Source organism: Mangifera indica, chromosome 4 (genome assembly GCF_011075055.1).
Source record: "Mangifera indica cultivar Alphonso chromosome 4, CATAS_Mindica_2.1, whole genome shotgun sequence".
NCBI lineage: Eukaryota > Viridiplantae > Streptophyta > Magnoliopsida > Sapindales > Anacardiaceae > Mangifera > Mangifera indica.
Window position 1 is genome coordinate 20,658,171 of NC_058140.1, and position 21,781 is coordinate 20,679,951.

Here is a 21,781-nt window from a genome sequence, read left to right on the forward strand (position 1 = left end):
ACTTAAAATGTTATTTTTTCGCCAAATTGAGACTGATACATATGTACTTCACGTTATTTAATAAATTTCAATATTGGGGATATTCTTAATCTTTTCCCAATGATCCCCCGTCTCTTTTTCGCATTTTGGTTTCAGCAATGGACATTCATTGATGATCAGATAAGCAAGAGAACTGGGTAAGGTCCCTTCTGACATAGCTTGGAGGCTAAAGCAGCTGTTGATCTCCAGGGTTCTAAGAGAAGTGAGGAGCTGCAGCCCCCTCAGGTCCAAGATTTCGAGCTCCGGAAACTTGATCGCTTGAAGAGACATAAGTGAGGGGGGCAGTAGCCCCTCCTCAGGAAACGACTTCACATCACATGCATCTGTAATTGTCAAAGACTTCAGGTTTGGGGGCAAACTGTTATTTTGAAAAGATTTCAGGTTTGGGCAACCAGAGAGAGTCAGGGTTTCAAGAGAAGTCAGCAGCATGTTCATCTTTTCTGGCAATAATTCAAGGCTCCGGCAATTCAAGACAGAAAAAGATTTCAGGTTAGGAGCAAGCAACCCAATTCCTGTGAAGTATTTCAGCTTGGAACAATCACTAACGTCCAAGTCCCTTAGAAATTGTAGCTCCTGTTGGTCATCTGAAACTTCTATGTACTTCAGTTGGCTACATTTGTGGATTTGAAGATAAGCAATCTTGTTGAAGAAGTGTAATGGGAAACTCTCCAGAGCATCACAGCCTATGATGTGAAGTGTCTGAAGCTCCCTGTAATCTCTTGAATCATCAATGAAATCTAAAATCTTACAATCTTCAATGTGTAGCAATGTCAAAGAAGGAAGGTGACTAGGAAGATTCCCGGAAAGATTTTGACAATTCTGTATGTGAAGTTCTTTGAGGGAAGGAAATTCTCCACCTTCAACAGGAAAAGGTGACCATTGCTTCCAATTTGGCATGTCCTGGAAATGCAAAACTTCAAGAGATTTGAAAGGCCTGACAGAAGTATTGGTACCATTACTGTAAAATTCAGTATCAATTCTTGCTAAACTCTCCATTTTAGCAATTTGAAGTTTCTTGAGAGATGGTAGCGGTCCTAGTGAAGGCAAAGAAGAACAATTTTTGCAACCGGTAAGACGTAGAAACACCACATTGGCTAATATTGATGAACTTTCCAACCAATGTGGGAACTTCATACTTCCATATTTCTCAATTGTGAGTTTCTCTATGTTTTCATGTGGCTGCAGCTTTTCCAAAATATCAGCTTGTCCCAACGCGGAGCTCCAGCTGAAAACCAACTCTTTAATATTCTTCTTATCCTTCAATTTGGCAGCCTCAGCCTCAGCACCTTGGCTCACATTCTGCAGCTCCAAAATGGAAATTTTACCCTGAAGATGTTGCAGGACCCCCAATTCATGGATGCTTGATCCATTGCTCACAACAAAAGTTGGAAGTGTATGAAGATTCTTCAGTTCGCCTAAGTCAGGTGGCATCTCTTTCAACCTGGTGCCACTCACATCAAAATGAGCTAATTTTCTCAGGTTCCGGATGTTTTCTGGCAACTCAATAAGGTTGAAACAATTTGACAACAACAATGTCTGTAAGTTATAAAGAAAACAAGTTGACTGAGGCAATTCTTTTATTTTTGTGCGAGAAAGGTCCAAGTAACGTAAATGTTTTAATCTGTGAAAAGTATCAGGCAATTCACTGATCTCATAATGGCACAGAGACAACACCCGCAAGCACTTCATTGTCAGCAGAAAATCTTCAATCACCACCTTGTTTAAGGAAAGGGCTCCTCCAGGATTTGATGAAAAACTCAACGGCAGGAAGGTCCGCAAGAACTTCAACTCATGCAAGGTCTCAAATTTCTGAATGGTATCTATCTGGTCCATTACATACGAGAAATGGCGAACCCTCTCTGAAACAATTGGCCTTCCTCCATCATTGTTGAAGCAAAATTCACCAGAAGCAAATTGAGCTAATTCACTGATAAGGTCATGCATCATGAAGCGTGATTTATTGTCACCCAATTGCTGGAATAAAGACCTTGATAGCAGTTCATCGAAGTACTCACGACCCACTTCTTCCATTTTTTTCTCACTTGTTGGCTGCTGCAAGAATCCTTCTGCCATCCATAAAAGAACTAGCTTTTCCTTTTCGAATGCATAGCCTTTGGGAAAGATTGAGCAGTATGCAAAGCATTGTTTCAAATTCGGAGGGAGATAGTAGTAGCTCAACATCAAAGAAGGAAGTATATAGCTCTCATCAATGGAAAGATCCCATATGTTGCTCTTTAAGATCTTATTCCACTCATTGGTTTCATCTCCTTTAGAGCACAATAAACTCCCCATTGTTTTTGCAGCTAAAGGTAGACCTTTGCACTTCTTAGCTATCTGTCGACCGATCTCCCTTAGGTTTTGTTGTGGGCCGATATTTGCACTTCTTCTAAATGCAAAATTTTCAAACACCAACAAGCAATCTTCATCAGATAATGGCTGAAGAGGATGAACAAGAACTGAGTGCATAACCGACGCAACGTTCCTGTTTCGAGTTGTAACAATAATTCGACTCCTGACATCTCCATCTCCAAAGGGTTTCTTCAGGACATCCCAATTCATGAAATTTTCATTCCACACATCGTCTAATATGAGCAAAAATCTCTTTCCTGCCAGTTTCTCCTTCAACTTTACTTGTAGTACATTTAGATCAGTGATCTTGCATTGCGAACTATAGGTTACTGGCTCCAGGATTGTCTCTGTTATCTTAAACACATCAAAGTTCTCAGAAACATGAACCCATACTCTTGTGGAAAAATGCTCCTGTACTTCAGGGTCGTTGTACAGAATTTGAGCAAACGTTGTCTTGCCAACTCCACCTACTCCAACTATCGTTATTACTGGAATTTCCCGTCCTTTCAGATCAGTACAATCTAATAGCAGAAGTTTCTTAATCTTCAGTTTATCATTATCTCTACCGAACACTTTAGATTCATCTACCAAAGATGTGGATGGCCATCTTGGAAATGAATTTGCACTAGGGCTACTTTCTTTCAGACCAAGATCATCTTTGGTATTTGCTATATGTTCCAGCCTCGAAATTATGCTTTTAAGCCTGGGAATGTTACAGGAATTTCTGATTTCGACACGTTTGTTGATTCCTCGAGATTCGTCTTCCATTTTACGTTGCAAATTATTGGTAAAAATCTCATCAAGAAAATCCTCAGCATGGTAGACAGCATCTTTAAGTTCATTAACCCACCTCTTCACGATCGAGTTTGTGATTTGCTTCTCCTCTGCATCACAAAGCACAGCGTGAACAGAGAGCAGTATTATCTCCAGTCTGTGCAACAGAGTTTCATCGCATTCCTTGCTCCGGAAGAAATCAAGTAGCTGACGAGAAGCTAGTCTGTCAAACAGCACTTGAATGGAAGCTGACAGAAGCGCCCCTATTACTGTCTCAGTCAAAACCATGGTCTCCTCTTTGTGGGATACGAGACAAGAACAACCAGAAAAAGTTTTTAGGAAAATAGGTGACCAGCGTGAAGGTCAAACTCAGTGAAAGCCAGTGTACCGAAGAATATTTGCTTGTAAATCAGAGGATGGTTTGAATGGCCCCATTTATCATTTTGATGCGTGACTAAGAAGATACGTAACACTTTGGATAAATCTCCCGATAAATTTAAAAAGAAAATAAAAGAAATATCGAATACATATAGATATACCATATCGTAAAAGATGTTTAAAAAATATAGTTAATAGTGACAACTAAGTCAGGTTTCTAAAATAAGGTGTTATAAGATATATTCGATCCGAAAATAAATAAATAATATAAAAATTAGGAAACAAGTTTCCTGAAATTTTCTGTTGTAAAATGAGTGGGTACTGTCAAGGAAGAACTTCGTTTTAATCTCCGGGCTTATTATTATAAATGGTGGTGCTCTGTTGTCCCACTTTGTCATGGATATATTTGTTTTACTTTCTTGTATGCTCCTTTCTTGTATATTCTTTTCTTTATATGGGTATTAATTTCCATAACCTTGTTGGTGTTTCATAGTTCACACTCCCATCCTGGTGCCATAAATTGATATTTGTCCAATTTTGTACTTAGTTATTTGTGTAAATTAATATTTTTCAAATTTTATATCAAATTTTTAGAATATATTTTTATTTTTGTATCATATAATTTGAATTCAAACTAAATTTAAATTAAAAAATTCAACTCACCCTTAAAACTAAATCAAATTTAATTTAAAAGTTGCTTGGTTTATTTTAGCTTGAATTTATACCTTGAATTTATAATTCAATTCGGTTTAAATTTATAACTAAAATTAGTAATTTAAATTTATAATTTGATTCAACTCAAATTCATATTAAAAAAAAAACCATTTTTAATAAAAAATAAATAAAAATAAATCAATTTTTATAATACATGTTTTATTCAAAAAAATAAAAATAAAAATAAAAAACTTAAAACTTGTACATAAAAAAACCTGAAACGTAGAAAATTTTCAATTTACCTTTAAAATGGAAAACATAAGATAACCCCGTAATTGAAAAATTACTGTCGGGCCCTACCATGTGTGGTGGAAAATCACATAACCTCCCACCATGCAACCTGCATGTAGGGGTGTGTACGGTCCAGTTTGGTACAGTTTACAATATTTTTCAATCCAAATTGAAAGAAACGGTTTGAAAAAATTTCAAACCAAACCAAACCATTTTAAATTACAAACCAAATCAAACCAAACTAAAAATATATGGTTTGGTGCAGGTCGGTTTAAGGTTCAAACAGAATAAAAAGTATTCACTTTCAAATTTTCAAATTCAAGAAAAAATAAATTAATAATAACCATGATTAAAAGACATAATTAGTGAAAAATTATCATCGATATCTTCTATATGTGAAATTTAATAAAATTATAATAATACTATCATAAACATAATATGTTTAATTTATAGTAATAGCATCATTGTTATTTTTAAGAATAGATGCATCATTGGGTTCTAAAGTAAATTGATGACTTACCGGCGACGATGATGAGTTGAGCGACGATGAGTTGACCAGTGTTTCAAATGAGAACTTAGACCAAAAAGATGGTGATGGCGCTCTGATTCCTTTTTGTTGAGAAAGAATCACAAAAATTTAAAATGTGTTGCGATGCTGAACGCAGGAAGGGGAGAAAGAAATTTTTATAGAAAAAAAAAAAGTGAGATATTAGGTGCCAGATATGTTTTATTTTTAAGAAATAGATTACTGCATTATTTTTTTATATATATTAATTAGTGGTGGTTGTATATATTTATAAAATATTGTATTGGTTGTTATGTGTATTTATGAGTGTTTACTGTTCTTTGTATGTATGCATATATGAATTATTAACTGTTGTGTCGATTGTTGTGTAAATATATATATATATATATATATATATATATATATATATATATATATATATATATATTATATATTATATATATATAAAAACCGTTCAAACCGTTTTTTAAAAATTTTTTAACCTAAACTAAACCAAACCGTAATTTTCAAATGGTTCAATCTGGTTTTATGGTTTGAACCAAATTATGTACACCCCTACCTGCATGTCATGTGCTGCAAAAAACCCCGTGCACTGAAATCTCACATTTAGTCCCCCATCATGCACCCCGTGGGACCTGAACTGTTTAAAAAATCACAAAAGCACCCTCGTCCCCAAATTTTCTCACCATGCATGATTTGTGTGATGATTGAATTACCACTAACCTTGATTTTTCGAACCCAAATTTCTTGTCAATCAATTCTAAACTTATTCTAACACAAAAATCCTAACAAATTTCGTCCAAAACTCTCAAAACCGGATTACCTAACTTTAAAATACTTCAAATTTACATCAATGGGTTTAACTCTATATTATAGGAGGTATTAAATATGATAAGAAATGATTTACTAATCTTTTGTGTCATTGCTATAACTATTTAAAAGAGGGGTAAATAGTAGGAGAATTTCTTACTCACTTAGTCTTCGTCTCCCAAAAACTGGAGAAAAAGCTGATGGAATTCGCGGAAGCACTGTGTAGGAGTGAAGGTTGAACACGAGGGGTGGGATGCAAGTTTTCAAACAAGAGATATATTGGTATTTTCGTTATTTTACAAACTATTGGGTACATTCGGTTAATATTAAAAAAAACATTGGTTAATTGCTATATATATTTTAACATTTATAATAAATATTTTAGAAACGTACGTTTCATGGCCACTCACTTCTCTTTCGCCTTACCAGAACCATGACTTGTCTGCAATCACCGTGGCTCTCTTCTTTCTCCACCATTAAAACCGTCTCCTCCACCAAGCCAAAGCTCTCCTCTTTCAAACTATCCTTCTCTTTGAAGTCGTCATCCAACAATGCTGAACAATCTTCTTCACAACCCACTTCTGACAACTTAACAGAACCTCCACTGGACCCTGTAAAGCTAGCTTTTGAAAAAGCAAAGGCCTATAAGAAGACTATACGGTCTGTCCCGCATTCTAAAACTGAGCAAAACCCGGATAAGGATTTGGCCTCGAATGGTGATGGTGGTAAAAATATTCCAGCTTCAGTTAAGGCTGCAATGGAGAAAGCAGAGGAATACAAGGGGAACAAAAGGATTGTTGAGAATGGAACAAGTTCAGGTATTATGGTTATTACTCTTGTGATATGTTTTTATGTGAAAAATCGTATTTTTAGAATTATTACTTCCAATTTAATGGTGATGAGAAGAGGGAGTATATAATTTGGTTTGTTTAATAAATGGATGGAAAGTTATACATTTTGAAATCCAAATTGGGTTGCTGAAATCTTGAATTCGTTAAATTTTAGGCTTGAAGGGAGCAGTTAAGGGCAATATGCCAAATGAAATTGTGGAGAAGAGGGTTAGTAAGGAGGGAGAACTGAGGGTCTCAAGCATTGATTTTATGGGTCTGAACTTTGCCGATAAGAAAGAGGGTAGAGCCCTGCCTGCTGGATTAGTTCCAGTGTCTGATCCTCTTCCAGAAGGTGACATTCCTGAGGTGGAGATAATTGTTGGAGACGCCAGTAAGTTTGGGGAAACAACAGTGTCGAAGACTGAGCTAATTCAACAAGATAATTCTGATCTTTACAAGCCAAGGGTTTCTACATGGGGAGTTTTTCCTAGGCCTGGGAATATTTCCAATACAGTATATTCTTTATGAACTTCACAATTTACTTAAACGTATATGTACATGTAGTTAAAAGGCATGAATTTTCCTGTTAACTACAATGCATCTTTATATGTAACGAATATCTGGGATGCTAGCTGATAGCTTGGTTTGAACTTTTGGATTTCATTCATAAACAGTTGCAATTTTTTACATGTAATATTCATCAACGACAGATTTAATGAGCAGTTAGGTTTAGTCTGAAAGCATAGCATGTTTAAGTAAAACATATGATGCACCTACTTGATAGATGAATATAGTGTACTTGGTAGTTCAATAAGCGCAAACTTTCTACATCAATGGTTGTGGATTTGATGCCACATTTGAATCTCTGCAGGGAATCTTGTCTTATAACATTCTTACTTTTTGTGTTAAGTTTGGAGGTGGAAGAACTATTCGCCCTGGAGATGTTCTTGAAACAGCAGAAGATAGAGCTGCTAAAGACAAACGCACTAGAGAGCTCCTTGCTGCCTACAAGAAAAAGGTTGGCTTAAGTGTTGATCCGAAGCTAAAATCTGAGTGTGAGAAGGTATTTTTCAGACAGAGTTGTATTTTTGACTTCTAATGCTTGGAGAAAAGGAAATATCTTATGAATTTTTTTCTCTAATTTTAATTCTTTGTAAATATAGGCATTGAAGGATGGTGACTCCTTGATGAATTCAGGGAAGCTTAAGGAAGCTTTGCCTTACTATGAAAAGGTTATGAATAAAATGACATTCAAGGTAAGCCTACAAAAAATGTGATCCACATAATTATTTGCATATTTTGAGTAGCAGCACTATCATTAGTATCTCTTTTACGACTTCATTGAGCAATGCATTCTCTTCTCTCCCCCTTTCTGTGTGTAAAGTATAGGGAGTAGGACACTGTTTAACATGTCTGAAATTTTAGAAAGTTGTATACAATACATGCCCATACCAATTTTATTTTGAGCATATTTTGTTAATGTTGGAGTCAGTTGTAATTGATTTCTATAGTCTTAAACGACAAGAATTTCAATGGTTCTTTGAGATTTGGCGAAATTATTCAATTATCTTTACTTTGTGAATTGGAGTTAGCAATTTGTTTGATTTAATTCAACTTGCCCAACTTGTGGCCAACTTGAGACATCATTTAGTGAAACCATTAAATCAACTGTGGCTCCATGACGTATAATCTTTTGATCCTATATTTGATTCAATTGAATATAGTATTTTCTTTGTGCAGAGTGAACTTCATGGATTAGCTGCTTTGCAGTGGTCTGTTTGTCAGGATTCTCTTCGTAGGTATATATATATGCTATTGTTAATTACTGAACCCTATATGGAGCTTGGCATACTATGAAAATCTGAGCTAGTAATTGTGTTTTTCACCTAGGATAAAAGTTGATAAAGCAGAGACCATTGCCTCCAAGAGTTAACTTAATAGAGCCGAGAGTTGAGCTGTGGGTTCTGGAAAAAAAAAACAAAAAGTAGATGCCTGTACCTGAGAATTCATATATGGATATGGTGCCTTTATTCCCCGTATTTTAAGATATTTCTTTGCATCATGAGTTGAGAAAATATTAATCTGTTGCAATCTTGCAGGCCAAAAGAGGCTCGAATTATGTATGAGAAGCTTCAGTCTCACCCCAATGCCATGGTGAGAAGGAGGGCCCAGCAATTTTTGTTCAGCTTTCAGGTATCGATAAAATGCTCTGGTGATATTGTGTGTGGGAACAAACTCAATTTCTGGAAAATGTTAACTTATCTAACAAAGACATTTTTTTTCTAATATCTGACCTGGAGATTTCTGAACAAACCAGCTTAAAAAGTACCATTGTTACTGTTGTTAGATTCTAAAAATATTTCTTCATATTACATTGTCTGCCATAGCAAAAAATGCCAGATTATGAGTAGTGTAGTTCAAGTTACATTTTTTGGAAGTTGAAAAGTAAAGTAGGAACACTATTTTAATGTTTCTCAAGGGTGTTTCAGGTTATGAAATTCATCATTTCCTCATTAGATGGATGATCTTCCACATTCTTTTATCTTAAATTTCTTAAAGTCTTCTTAATGATTCAAATCATTATGACAGGCCATGGAAATGATGAAGGTCACAAGTTCAAATCTCTCTCAATACACAGGGTACCAGAACTATTTTGAGGCTTTTATTGAAGATAAATCCAACTGCCTTCTCCAAGAGGCTGGCATCGAAGAAGGTGCACTGAGTGAAGCCCTCCCATACATTTTTTTTCTTGTTTCTCCCATTTTAATAGTACTCTTTATTGCTGTACAGAAAGGAAGTATGAATTAGAAATTTAGAATTTCCAACTAGGATGTAATTAACCAGATTTGTATCTTAAAATGTATAGTATCAAGGTTATTCAATTGTATCACAAAAATTAACCCAAGTTAAAAATTTTCTTAAAAAAATACTAAAATAAAAGCTGCCATCTGCCTTGTGCTAAGTTGATGCATTCTAGATAGGTACATTACAATAGGGCATGTTGTCATGATAATTGGCTGACTAGAGCTGCTGTCAAAGATAGGAATGAGGGGCTGACCCCACAGGAATGGAACTGTTCTGTTGAATTAAGACAAACCTCCATCTAGCACACTAAATTCACAATAATTCCTTTCTAAAAGTTGTACTTGGAAGAAAAAGTGAACCTACTAGTCATGAAGAGGAGATGGGCTATTGAAGAAGAAATGTATTTGTAGGGATGACAAGTATAGTGGCCACACACAAAGATAAAATTGTGATCAGTTATGCTGTATGAAATGAGGTGAAACTGGAATAGATATAAAAATATTAGCTGCAGACTAGATATTGATTTTAATTCAAATAATTGACATATGTACTGCTGATGATGCTTTGGAAGTAGGTTTTTTTGTTGTTGACTTATTGTTCGGGATTTTGCTGTTGCTATGAAAAGTCAACAATATGCTTTTCTTTAATGTTCCTTAGTATGTGTCATCTTCTTTTGATTCACCCACCACCCACGCCAAGGTATGCAAATTAAAAAGCATAGTTTCTAAGAGTCGAACTTCAATCCATTATTTATCAATCAGTGCTGATTTTCTGGACACCACCAACATGCGATTTTAATTATGATTACATCACTGAGCATGCTTTTAGCCACCTTGTTGAAATAATGTTTGTTGTTTATGAGCTTTAGTTGACAATTAAGCGTATGCTATCTGATGATTGTGACATTTGGTTAATGGTTTTTTTTTTTTCACTACCGATTAGTTGGGGTGGTTAATTAGATTATATCATATGCTTGATTAATATAAAAGCATCACAGGAAAATCTTGAATTATTGTGAAGTCCTGTCTATATTATTTATGATAAAAGTAACATCCCTGTTTTTGGGGTCTAGGATTCAAAGTTGAACTTGATTCTCTAGGTAAAGGTGCTCAAAAGTTACTTGTACTGCTCTCTTTTAAGTGAAAAGTTGGCTGGCTGCCTCCGCAAAATGAGTAAAATGTTCTTGGGACAACTTTTATGTTTCATTTATCCACATTCATCTCTAATTAGTATGAAACTGATTGATGATTAGCCATCTTTTTGTGAGTTATCCAACATGTCCATGTGATTTAGTCCATCATGTTTATTAGTTACAAATAATTCATAGGGAATTCTAGTTTTAATATGCATGCATCACCTTAATCAAACATCTATATGACCCTTAACTAATCCTGGCTTTATTTTCCTGATCATTTTCCTTGCCTGGCCATGCTCACGGCACAGAGATGTCACACTATGCAAGGGAAAATTGATAGAAAAGATACAATGCATATTGAACTCAAGATGAAATTATGGAGTCCCTGTTTTGAGGCTTAGGTATGTATTTCAAGTCAGCACAAACAAGAGTTTAAATGGATTGAATCGCGTCATATTTGTATATTACTATATGTAATGCCTCATTCCAACATCATTAGGTATTAAGTAATTCAGAAACCCAATTAGAGGTGGACATAATCCAAGCCAACTTGGGGTGGGATTGTTGTTCGCCTCGAACAATCCAAACGCAAACTGAAGTTTTAGCTCATCAAACTAACATTTGTTCAAGCTGAATTTGACTCAAATTTATCTTTAAATCTAGTTTGCTGGATGGATAAACTCAGAATATAAAGATCCGATTATCAATCAGTGTACTAGGTAAGTCAAAGTTTTATAAACGTAATAGAGATTAGAACTTAGAGCTTCATTTTGAAAGTTCTAATGTTTCATTAATTTTACTAACTTTTGAGGTTGAGAAAATTAATGCTTTATAAACATTGATTCACTTAGAATAAGTTTACTAGACATTTCATTGTTCTTATCTATGCATCAAACAGAAAGCAGATTTGTATTAGGGTTCTCTCCCTTAAAAGTAGCTGAGACTTATTTTTTTAAGAATACGGACTGTTCCTAAAGGTGGTTCTGAATCATAGATGGCATCCACTCACCTTTTTCTTTTTCATAAAGCTGCTTTCATGCATCTAATCTCAATGTAATCACCTTCATTTGTTTGTTTAACGTGTCCATAACCATCTTTGTAATCATCCAAAATAACTCATCCCCAATATGCGTGACAGTGGTCAAGTATCAGTTTGCCTGGCATTATAAATGAATGTTTTTAAATTTGGACCGAGCATTGATTTGATTAAGGGGCTGGTTTAGGTCTTTATTGGTTGGGTGAGGGATCAGTGATAGATTAAATAACTATTTAAACAATATTTAACCAAATGGAAACTTATCCTGATTTTATGTAGTGTATATTTCTTACTAAGTCTTACCAATTACAAAATTTTTCATCCTAACTTTGTCAACTGCATGATAGATTAAACAAGCATTAGACCAATAATATATAAACTAATAGAATTATGACTTGGAGATCGAGCGTTTTTTTATATATAACCATATAAGTGATAATAAATCTTCATTTGAGGGAACATAGCTTACTTGTCATGTATGTACATATACATTTGGCAAAATTTTGACAAACTCTTGGTGGTTTTGAAAGCTTGTTGACATCATCTCAGAATCAGTCAAAAGGGAAATTTGCAATGCAGGGAGGATAAAATGTCCAAAGTTTATACATGATGAAGGGAGATGGAGCTGTCTTTCTATATGCAAAACCACGTGGAATCATCTTAACTCCTACCAATATTTAGTTAATGTCTGGTTCACACCATAGCCTCAAACATGGAGTGTTTTGTTCTTTAGCTTTGTGACAGAACTTTGGCCGTCAAATTTCTGATATCTTTCTCATGCATTCTGAGAAGTTTTGTTAGAAATAATGTCCCGATGGGTGTCCACTTCAGGCTCCTTCCTTGTCAGGATTGTAAGAAGCATGGCGTTTGGCCTTGTTTTCAATAAATCAATATATATATATATATATATATATATATATATATGAACACCGTATTCATGAATCCCATCAATATTTTTACGGTAAAATCCCAGTTCCAGAACTTAGAATTATTAAATTCTAGAGCTGTCGAAAGTGTTAACTTCTGAAGTAGGTTCTGTGATGTCGGTGCAGTGATGCCGTAAATTTGAGTCAAATTGTTAAATCTTTTAACTCAAGTTCAACTTGTTTAAGTTGAACATAGAATTGAATATGAAACGGCTCAATTTAAATCCAAAGACAAACTTTGCTGTTATCATACCTTAGCATGCCAAATATAATGTGACCACCCTTCCAGATAAGACTAGATTTCAAAGTTCAAAAAGAGCAGCTGGGTTTGTTCAAATAATAGCAAGATTGGTTATTATCTTGAAGGTTCCTTGACCATTAGGATTTGTTTGAATAAGAAATGGGTCAAGTATGAAAGGAGGTTTTAGAGCACAGAAAATAGCCATCAATACCAAACTACCTCGGTTGCTTGTCTAAAATGAGTCGGTAAGACTTTTTTTTATGAAGTTTGATAAACTAGGGCAAACTTCTGTAGTTTTAGAGCACAGAAAATAGCCATCAATACCAAACTACCTCGGTTACTTGTCTAAAATGAGTCGGTAAGACTTTTTTTTATTAAGTTTGGTAAACTAGGGCAAACTTCTGTAGTCACAGCCTTTACCTGTAATTAAGAACCGTAACGATGCTATTAAGAACCATTAAATGACAATTAAAAGGTTTTTTTTTTCTTTTTGGGTGGCAGTGGTGGTGGCGGCCGGTGGGATGTGACTTGTGATGCCGTTTTATGGGCAAATAACTATTTCTAACCCTATCTTTAATGAAATGATGTGGTCACCCTTTAGATTTAAGAAGTCCATTGCTAAAATTAAACATTAGTTTTAACACTCAAAATGTATTTTTGTTATCTTTTATAAAATATAATAGGATTAATATCCCTCGGTTCTATCAGTACAAACAAATTACATACTTATCTTAACTATTTTTTTCAATAAATTATGTAAATCTATTTTGAGTAAATAAATATGTATATACTTATATATGTTTATCATATGATTGAGTGATTTTAAATTAAGTATAAAATAACACTCAATCATGTGATAACACTATAAATACTTACATATTTGTAAATCCAAAATGGATACATACAATATTGTTTTTTTTTTTCTCCTTTCAACAATTTAGTGTTATGAGATTAATATTTATGGTAATCATGTGTTTGGATTGCCATTTTAGTAGTTTGGTAATGTATTTGACTATGATTTTTGGATTTGGATACCAAGTTTATGAAATATCATAAAAAGATGGACTTTAATTTTAATGTCCAATTGATATATTTGTTTTTATGTGCAATTGATGTGATTGGAAAATAATAGCAAACAACAGTAATTAATGACGAATGGAAAAGAAGAAAGAGAGGCAATATTCAATAAAGAGAAGAGATGGCGATTTGGTGGATTGATCGTGTTTGAGGTTGGAGAGAGACAACTATAGTGGTTACTTGAATTTGATAGAAAGTGATAAAAAAAAGATAATAGTATGATTGACAAATGTATTTCAAATTAGAACAAAAAAATGTCGACGTAATTATATGTGCTTGAAATTATAAATTGCTAAAAAGTTGTGCATAGAGAATTAATTATTTAGCTTAATACTTTTTATGTTTTCACTAATTTTATAAAATATATATATATATATATATATATATATATATATATATATATATATATATATATAAATATAATTAATTTAATATACAGGTAACGCATAAAATTTTCAAACTTGAAGGTGTAAAAGTTTTTTTTTTAAAGGTCAGGTGGAACATTGTTATTTGGCCTTTTCCTTTAGAAGAAGAAAAGGAGCGTATGCGGAAAAGGACCTTTTCAGGGCCCACGGGCAGGCCATTTTTGCCGACCGTTTTGGTTTGTTATTTATTTCCTTTAAAGTCCCACCGCCCACCATCTTTCGTTACGAACAAAGCGCTTATACTTCTGCAAAATGAAATTCTTATTATACCCTTAAACATTTAACATGTATATGTAAAAACAAACATAAGTGAGAATAGATAGGGATGTAACTGTAAATGTATTTTTACTTCATTTCATTTTCAAACATTTTTAAATGGCATATATTTGAAAATTGAAAGGAATGGGAGTTTTCAATACCGCCAAAGTTTTACATTATAGCCATTTGTATCATCAACAAGCAACATCATAGAGATGCTTATCCATGTGAGAGAAGGATGTTTTTGTAATTTTATTATTCATGGATGAGTTAAAACATCTAGTCAACCTACTGATTTTCATTTAAAAAGACTTAAGAAATAAGGAAACATTGAATGGCAACCACGCATATAGATTTTTATTATCATAGATATTATATTTAAGTTCGAGTGAAACCCAAATATAAATTGGTTTGTATTCAAATCGAATCTATAATAATTAATTTAAATTGATTAGATACATTATTAAAAAGTTGTTGATAACATAAATAATATTATTGATAAATACTATTATTGAAAAGAGATTTAAATCAAATTAAACTCTAAGTTGAAATAAATTAAACACCGTACCAAATTAATTCGATTCGGATTAACCCTAGTTGCAAAGGTCATAATTCAACACTTTAGTTCAAATTTTTATCTATAAAGTCACTGTTATAATAAACAAAGGGCCACCCACTAAAGACCTGGGGACAAATAAACCAAACCAGGAAGGATCTTCATATTGGATTGTCTCTTTTCAGGAATTCCTCAAACAATCCCTAAGAGAGAATACTACTTTTCTTTCATAAGGGAAGGAAAATTTGAAAACCAACCTCAAGTTTCATCTTTTGTTCTTTGATATGGCTCAAGTTTTGGTTTTTTTTTGAAGATGGTGCAAAGGAAGGTAACCAAGCAGCTTGGCATCCAGGCTGATCATGTTAAATCAGAGAAGCGGTTGGTGAACATGAAATCATCTTCTTATCAGCACCACGATGGGAAGAATAGGGGGCCTGAGATGAAGAAGAAAATGAAGAAGTCAAGATCAATCAAGCTTTCTGATGTTGATAGCTTGAGATCTTCATCCCCTTTGAAACAGACTTTCTCACAGCCCGGAAAGCCTCCTCCTGAAAATATTCCAAGCCTTGCAACTCCTCCTCAGAAGCAGTCTCCTGTGAAATCAACTTATAGTTCACCAAATTACATGAAGTCCACAAGCAGTTCAGAGGCAAGGAAGGAGAGTTCTCAGGTGAGTTCCCGGTGCTATCAAACTGGTTTAGATATTAAGAATCATAGCAGAAGGAACTCAACTAGTTCTAAAGCTGGCTCTGGTTCTGGTACTAAATCAGCTAGAGCTTTGACAAAGTCATCTAGTTTGAAGCGGGTAAGGACTTTAACAAAGGCCCCCAGTTTTAAGAATGGGAGAGGTTCTGCAAGAAAATGTTCTAGAGTTGTTCTCTGTACAGAAATGGATGCACAGAGAGCTACCTGTTCTTCAACTCTGAAGGACTCAAAATTTCCTGATTATCTTATGCTTAGTCCTGGGGCAACTGAGGCTGAAGGAATTTCAGCTGTTAAGGTGTGTCCATACACTTATTGCTCTCTTAATGGTCATCACCACGCACCTTTGCCACCATTGAAGAGCTTCTTGTCGGCAAGGAGGCGATTGTTGAAAACACAGAAAAGCATGAAGCTGGAAGCTCTATCCCCGCGTAGAGTGAAGCCGGTTGCTGAGGGAACAGAAGGAATTGATGCAGGGAAGGTGATGTTTAATGACAACTCTGCATGTAAGGTAGGGGATTTGGTTTGTTCACCAAGCTCTCCTCTGATAAAAGAAGGGAGCATGGATTTTTTCATTGAAATCTGTGCTAAGAATAAGAAAGACAATAGTGAGTCTCCTTTTGGAGGTTGTGATGGATCAAAAGTAGAGCACAACAATGACAAACAAGTTGCTGGAAGCCTCTCTGATGGATCACCACGCTCAGAGATAGATTGTGAGGAAAATCTTGAACAACATAGCCATGTAATTCCAATAGGAGTTGATATTACACAGTGTTTTCCTGAAGAACAGAAAGGGGATGATCCAGAAGAAGGCTACTCGCCAATTGCAGCTCACAATGAAGTTGTACCCGAAAGTTATTACAATGGAAGTGACTTTGAAGAGGAATGCAGTGCCAGCACGCAAGGGAATGAATATATCTCTGAAGCTTCTGACATGGAGTGGGAGGAGGGCCAATTTTCTACTGCTGATCCTGGTGCAGAAGCCAACTATTCAACAAAAAAGTATATGGAATCTGATCTAGATGATGGGAATTTGTCAGAAATCAAGAATCATGGTTTTCATGATGAACCTGTTATCAAATTGGATAACACTGTTATTGATTGTGGAGAGGAGATTGCAGCTGATGAAGTCTTTGAAGAACAAAGTGTTTGCTTTGATACACAGCATGATGACAGTGATTCTGAAATGGAGGACTCAGATCAAAATTTTGCGATTGTTGAATCTAGCCTTGTGATCATGGAGGAAGCTGAGACAGATTTTATAGGAGTTATGATCACTTCAGCTTGTTCAGATGTACCAATTGTGGAACCAGCAGCTTCTACTGAGGAGAAGGAAGTTCCTGAAGCAGAGGATGAATTTCTGAATGATCAACAAAAGGAAAAATCTCTGTTAGATGAAGAGGTGACATATCATTTTGCAACCGATAAAGCTGAGCCCAAGGATTTGGAAAAAGATCAAAACGCTGTCATCAATGTAGTTGACTTGGTAAAAGAAGTACCCAAAATTGAAGCTGGAAATCAAATGGACGAGAAAGAACAAGTTGCTGTCACTAAGAGGTCGATTGGAATCCAAGTCGATAAAAATCCGGTTGCTGTCACCAAAGTATCAGTTGGAGTTCAAGCTCCTGATGATCTCTATGAAGCAAATCAAGTTGATGCTAAGGTTGATACCAATTTCTGCCAGATTGAAGACCTTGCTGAAGACACTGTTTCAAGTCAAGATATGGTTGATGAGATCCTTCCAGAGAAAAGCAAAGAGCAAACGCCAGAGGAGAGTGATGGAATGAATGTCGCTGACAACCAGAACTTCATGGAGAAAGACGAAGACGAAGTTGAGAAGTTCAAAATCCCAAGTTCCACAGCTTCAGATGAGCGAAGTGATTCAAAGATTCAAAAAATCAGTTTGGCTGAGGAAACTGAGAAAAGGGAGGTGAAAGATAGCGTCCAAAGAGATACAGAAGAAATCCTCACCTTGACAGACAATAAATTGGAAAGCACACCATTCCTTTCAGAGAAAAAGTCCAAGTACAACCCAGAACCATCAAGTGCCTGTAGCAATCAGAAATGGACAACTGGATCCAAGAGAACTTTCACTGATGAAGAGGAACTGAGGGGATTCAACCCACGAGAACCAAATTACCTGCCTATGGTTCCAGACCCAGAAGCAGAGAAGGTTGATCTCAGGCATCAGACGGAGGATGAAAGGAAAAATTCTGAGGAATGGATGGTCGATTATGCACTCAGACAGGCAGTTACCAAACTTGCTCCTGCTAGGAAGAAAAAGGTGGCACTACTAGTTGAAGCTTTCGAAACAGTAATACCAACCCCTCAATGGAAAACTCATCTCATGCGTTCTTCAACAGCACTTGCTCCTGCAAGGCCAATTCAAGCTTGCAGCTGAAGTTGGTTCTTTAGGTAAGCAAGGTAACTCATTTCTAACTCCTCTTCTTAAACATTGTTAAAACCTTTGTAACTCAATCACCAATATTCGTTATCCCTTTTTATTTGGTGTGCAGGTGATGTTTAAGAGCAAACAATGGAGGCAGATTATACTGCTGAATCTGTAAAGTAGACAGTCTTATGTAGTAAACTGCTTTAGAGCCACAGCAGACTGCAGACAAGATAGTGAATGGAGAACAAAAAACCTATTCTAGGTGGGTGAGGTGAGAGCGAGGAGTTTCTAGTTTAATAATGGATGTAATAATAGTATTAGTTCTGGTGTTCAGTTTCTTCAAATGGATGCCTAGGTCTGTCCTTTGTTGTTACTGGGGGCACTTGACCTCCAAACTTCTACAATTTATTAATGCATTTCTAAATTATGTACTAATAATCATAACTCATTTCTTATCTAATTTATAATGGCTAGCAGCTCTGATGAAAAGACTACGCGAATTATTGTAAAGTGAATAAAAGAAATTTCAGGGATTCTGCAACATAAATAAGAGACTAACCATGTCTTCTGCTTAGTACCACATAATACTTCAGCAACATAAGTAAGAGATATCTTCTGCCTAATTAGTACCACATAATACTAACAGCTAGTTCCAAGCATAATCAATGAGAATATAAATCCTTCCGAGCATAAACAACAACAGTATCAGAACTTTAGTAGCAAAGGGAGATAACACATTGAAATAATTGATACTGCAAATGTAGATTAAAGTTTTCCATTCACCACATAAAATCAGCATGTACCATTATTACTTTTATCTCTGTGCTCTACCATCGGATAGTTCAAGTAGAAAAGAATTTGCTATAATATTTCAACTAATATGGTAGAAAATAACTATAAAAGGATTACTTACAAGATCATCAGACCATACTAAAGATATATCTTCTTTGAAATGATACAATTCTAGTTCTACAAAAACAGGCTGCCACAAGTTTTGGCAGATCACTTCCACTACACATTCTTTTTCATTACGAGTATTGTTTCACAAACGAGTTATACGCAAAGGGACACCAACTATTTGTTACCCACGGTTAAATGTACTTGCACTGCAGGAGTTTCCAGAAGAAGTGATTGAAGCTCTACAATGTGATTTTCCAGATGGCTGCACCCTGAACTTTGCTCTTGTAAGCCTACTACATTGGAGCTAATCTCAGCATTATCACTATGTCCCACTGCTTTGCTAGCCATTATATCATCATGATACAAACTAAGCACATTGTTAGTCGAAAGAGAATGCACTGATGTGTACAAACTCTGAAACTTGTTTCTGTTCTCTTGTGTTTCAACCAACATCTCTTTCAGCTCATTAGGAAGGGCAGCAAATGCACTACATAAGGGTACAGGAAAAAATTTTAAAATAATTCTATCAATTTTAATATTTTTTTCGTTTAACAGAAACAAAAAAGGAAAGAAATGTCTGCCTTTAAGTCAATAAATTCAGATGGTTAAAAATAAATATTTCTTATTCTTCTTCTTTTTCCTTTTTACCTGGTTACACCTCTAACAAGACCCCAATTGTATCCAGAGAGAAAAGATTGCTTAAAGCCAATATTAAATCCCTCTTGTGCAGAAGCTTCTTTCCCTGCTATAAGGCCGTTGCGGTATCCTATCTGAAATTTACCAAGTATGATAGTGGCATTATCATATATCAGATGGTATGAGAAATAAAAAAAGTTTTTTATTATAAAAAGAAAATCAACTTCATGTTGTCAAATTACAGTGGAGAATTGATCACGCCTCTTCTCCCACTCTCTGTCCAAATCAGATGAATGATCAAATTCCTCATCAGAACCACCCCACAAAGATCCATCCCTATCCTGCAATTCACCTTCATTACAATCTGAAACCAAACAACAAAGTAAGTGCCTTGCTATATAAAGAATGACTTGGATGCCCCCCAACATGATATATGCCTTTTATTCTAAAATTGTCTGCAGCAGGAAATAAACCAGAAGCTCAAAGGACTCCAAAAACCAAAAATTAAGGTACCAAAATTCATGTGCCACAGGAAAATACAAAGGTAGATAACCCAAGTTTGTAATTCCTTATCTAAAGGAATCTCAAACTACATGTCGGCCAGGAGGATTCTCCCTGATGCCGCCAGCAAACATAAAATTTTCAAAATTGAACATTTTTCACACATTCTAGCATGTATTGACTACTAACAATTTATACGTAATTCAATAATTACTGATTATCTATATGATACATTGTTTATACTCCTTTCATTCATCGGGAATGAAACAGTCACGTCGTCAAGCTACCATAACATTCAACATAAAACCTTAGCATCGTATGAACAAGCAAATAAAAGTATAAAATTTACATCATATGTTACTTACCGTTGCTAGTTGAAGTAGGATCCAATTCTAAATTTGATAACTTCAAACTTTCAGAGAAGAGCTCCTCAGCAAAACTGCCCTCCATCTATGCACCCAAAAAGCCAAGAGAAGTAAAAAAATATATACCAGTTCCCAATAACACACATACAGAAGTGTATTAAAATAAATAAAATTCCAACTGGGTTCCGTTGAAACTAAGAAAAAATGACGAATTTGATTCAGCTCAATATAAATGTAGTATTAAAAAACTAAAAGGAAAAAACAGGTCTCCAGAAAAGCAGAAATTTGTAGGAAGAAATGTTTAAAAAAAGAAAGAAAAAAATTCAGTCCGCAAAGCTGACAGTAAATTTAATTCAAGAAATTAAATATGAAATTTGTAGCTCTGGGATCACCTTTAAGATTGCAAGGACGAGAGAGACTGAGCGACCTCCTTCGCCACTGATACAAAAGACGAAACAATTCAGAGGAAGCCAAACTGAAATCAAAAAGGTCCTTTCCATGCCCACCCAAAGTCTACTCTTCTCTCAAATTTTCCCCCATTAATTTTAAAAATCTCAAACACTCACACATATATTAACTTTTTTGTTACTAGAAAAAATAAAATCATTATTTAAAAAGTTTTATTTAAAATAAAATAATTTATCTCTATTTCTAATCTCAGTTTTAAAATTTCACAATTTCTCGCCTAACTCAATTTAAAAATATTAACTTAATTTTAAAAAATTACTTTTTTACCCTCACTATTTAGGATTCCTAAGGTTTTCATATTTTAGAGATAACACAACCCCCCTCAAATTTTAAAACATTGCCTTACACCCCTAAAATTTCAAATTTTCTTCTCGATGATCGTTTTTCTTGACGATTCTCTTCAATGTATCATCAACTCTACCATCGGTAAGTCTTCTCCCTCCCTGATGGTTTTCTAACGTGGAAAACATTGAAATCTGATAAAACTCACTAGATATCACATGAATTTGTACAAATCACATAGATCCATGTGATGAATCTATGTGTCAGTGTGTCAGCTAATGTTGCACGAACTTGAACCAAGTCCATGCGACGTTGGCTTATGCATAAATTTGTGCGATTCACATAGATTAGTCACATGAATCGTGCAATTCACACATATTCATGCAACATTTAGTCATTTTCGTCAAATTTTAGTGGTTTTCACG

The 21,781-nt window shown here is 34.9% G+C and overlaps 4 protein-coding genes across 9 annotated transcripts; 2 read left to right on the top strand and 2 right to left on the bottom strand.

Annotated features, from left to right (window-relative positions):
• Window positions 1-26: 26 nt before the first annotated feature.
• LOC123214379 (putative disease resistance RPP13-like protein 1) lies at window positions 27-3,450 on the bottom strand. The gene has a single exon (XM_044634119.1). It carries the CDS (start codon window positions 3,448-3,450, stop codon window positions 58-60), a length of 3,393 nt encoding a protein of 1,130 aa, XP_044490054.1. The 3' UTR covers window positions 27-57.
• Window positions 3,451-6,195: 2,745 nt separating this feature from the next.
• LOC123212670 lies at window positions 6,196-9,556 on the top strand. Of its 5 annotated transcripts, none has more exons than XR_006501595.1 (8): window positions 6,196-6,639; window positions 6,827-7,164; window positions 7,523-7,714; window positions 7,815-7,907; window positions 8,392-8,450; window positions 8,542-8,672; window positions 8,751-8,844; window positions 9,241-9,479. XR_006501595.1 is itself a non-coding variant. In XM_044631797.1 (7 exons), exons 1-7 carry the CDS (start codon window positions 6,255-6,257, stop codon window positions 9,457-9,459), a joined length of 1,380 nt encoding a protein of 459 aa, XP_044487732.1. In that variant the 5' UTR covers window positions 6,196-6,254; the 3' UTR covers window positions 9,460-9,556. The 5 variants fall into 5 exon arrangements, 2 of the variants coding, with proteins under 2 accessions (XP_044487732.1, XP_044487733.1); XR_006501597.1 differs by having other exon boundaries at window positions 8,522-8,635; window positions 9,241-9,263; XR_006501596.1 differs by having other exon boundaries at window positions 8,542-8,635; window positions 9,241-9,261.
• Window positions 9,557-15,214: 5,658 nt separating this feature from the next.
• Window positions 15,215-18,664, top strand: LOC123213216 (calmodulin binding protein PICBP). 2 transcript variants are annotated; one of them, XM_044632605.1, is made up of 2 exons: window positions 15,215-18,227; window positions 18,329-18,664. In XM_044632605.1, exon 1 carries the CDS (start codon window positions 15,424-15,426, stop codon window positions 18,211-18,213), a length of 2,790 nt encoding a protein of 929 aa, XP_044488540.1. In that variant the 5' UTR covers window positions 15,215-15,423; the 3' UTR covers window positions 18,214-18,227; window positions 18,329-18,664. The 2 variants fall into 2 exon arrangements, with proteins under 2 accessions (XP_044488540.1, XP_044488539.1); XM_044632604.1 differs by having other exon boundaries at window positions 15,216-18,236.
• A 445-nt stretch (window positions 18,665-19,109) lies between these two features.
• Window positions 19,110-21,098, bottom strand: LOC123213217. The gene is made up of 5 exons (XM_044632606.1): window positions 20,999-21,098; window positions 20,607-20,691; window positions 19,983-20,104; window positions 19,753-19,874; window positions 19,110-19,591 (listed from the first exon to the last, which is right to left on the bottom strand). The coding sequence occupies exons 2-5, from the start codon at window positions 20,689-20,691 to the stop codon at window positions 19,279-19,281; spliced, it is 642 nt and encodes a 213-aa protein (XP_044488541.1). The 5' UTR covers window positions 20,999-21,098; the 3' UTR covers window positions 19,110-19,278.
• Between the last annotated feature and the right edge of the window lie 683 nt (window positions 21,099-21,781).

Coding starts and splice junctions, on each gene's coding strand:
- LOC123214379 (XM_044634119.1), bottom strand. CDS start 3,450: ATGGTTTTGACTGAGACAGTAATAGGGGCGCTTCTGTCAGCTTCCATT.
- LOC123213217 (XM_044632606.1), bottom strand. CDS start 20,691: ATGGAGGGCAGTTTTGCTGAGGAGCTCTTCTCTGAAAGTTTGAAGTTA. Junction 19,875..19,982: donor GGCGTGATCAATTCTCCACT/GTAATTTGACAA, acceptor GGTAAATTTCAG/ATAGGATACCGCAACGGCCT. Junction 19,592..19,752: donor CTTGTTAGAGGTGTAACCAG/GTAAAAAGGAAA, acceptor ACCCTTATGTAG/TGCATTTGCTGCCCTTCCTA.
- LOC123213216 (XM_044632605.1), top strand. CDS start 15,424: ATGGTGCAAAGGAAGGTAACCAAGCAGCTTGGCATCCAGGCTGATCAT.
- LOC123212670 (XM_044631797.1), top strand. CDS start 6,255: ATGACTTGTCTGCAATCACCGTGGCTCTCTTCTTTCTCCACCATTAAA. Junction 6,640..6,826: donor TGAGAATGGAACAAGTTCAG/GTATTATGGTTA, acceptor GTTAAATTTTAG/GCTTGAAGGGAGCAGTTAAG. Junction 7,715..7,814: donor TAAAATCTGAGTGTGAGAAG/GTATTTTTCAGA, acceptor TTGTAAATATAG/GCATTGAAGGATGGTGACTC.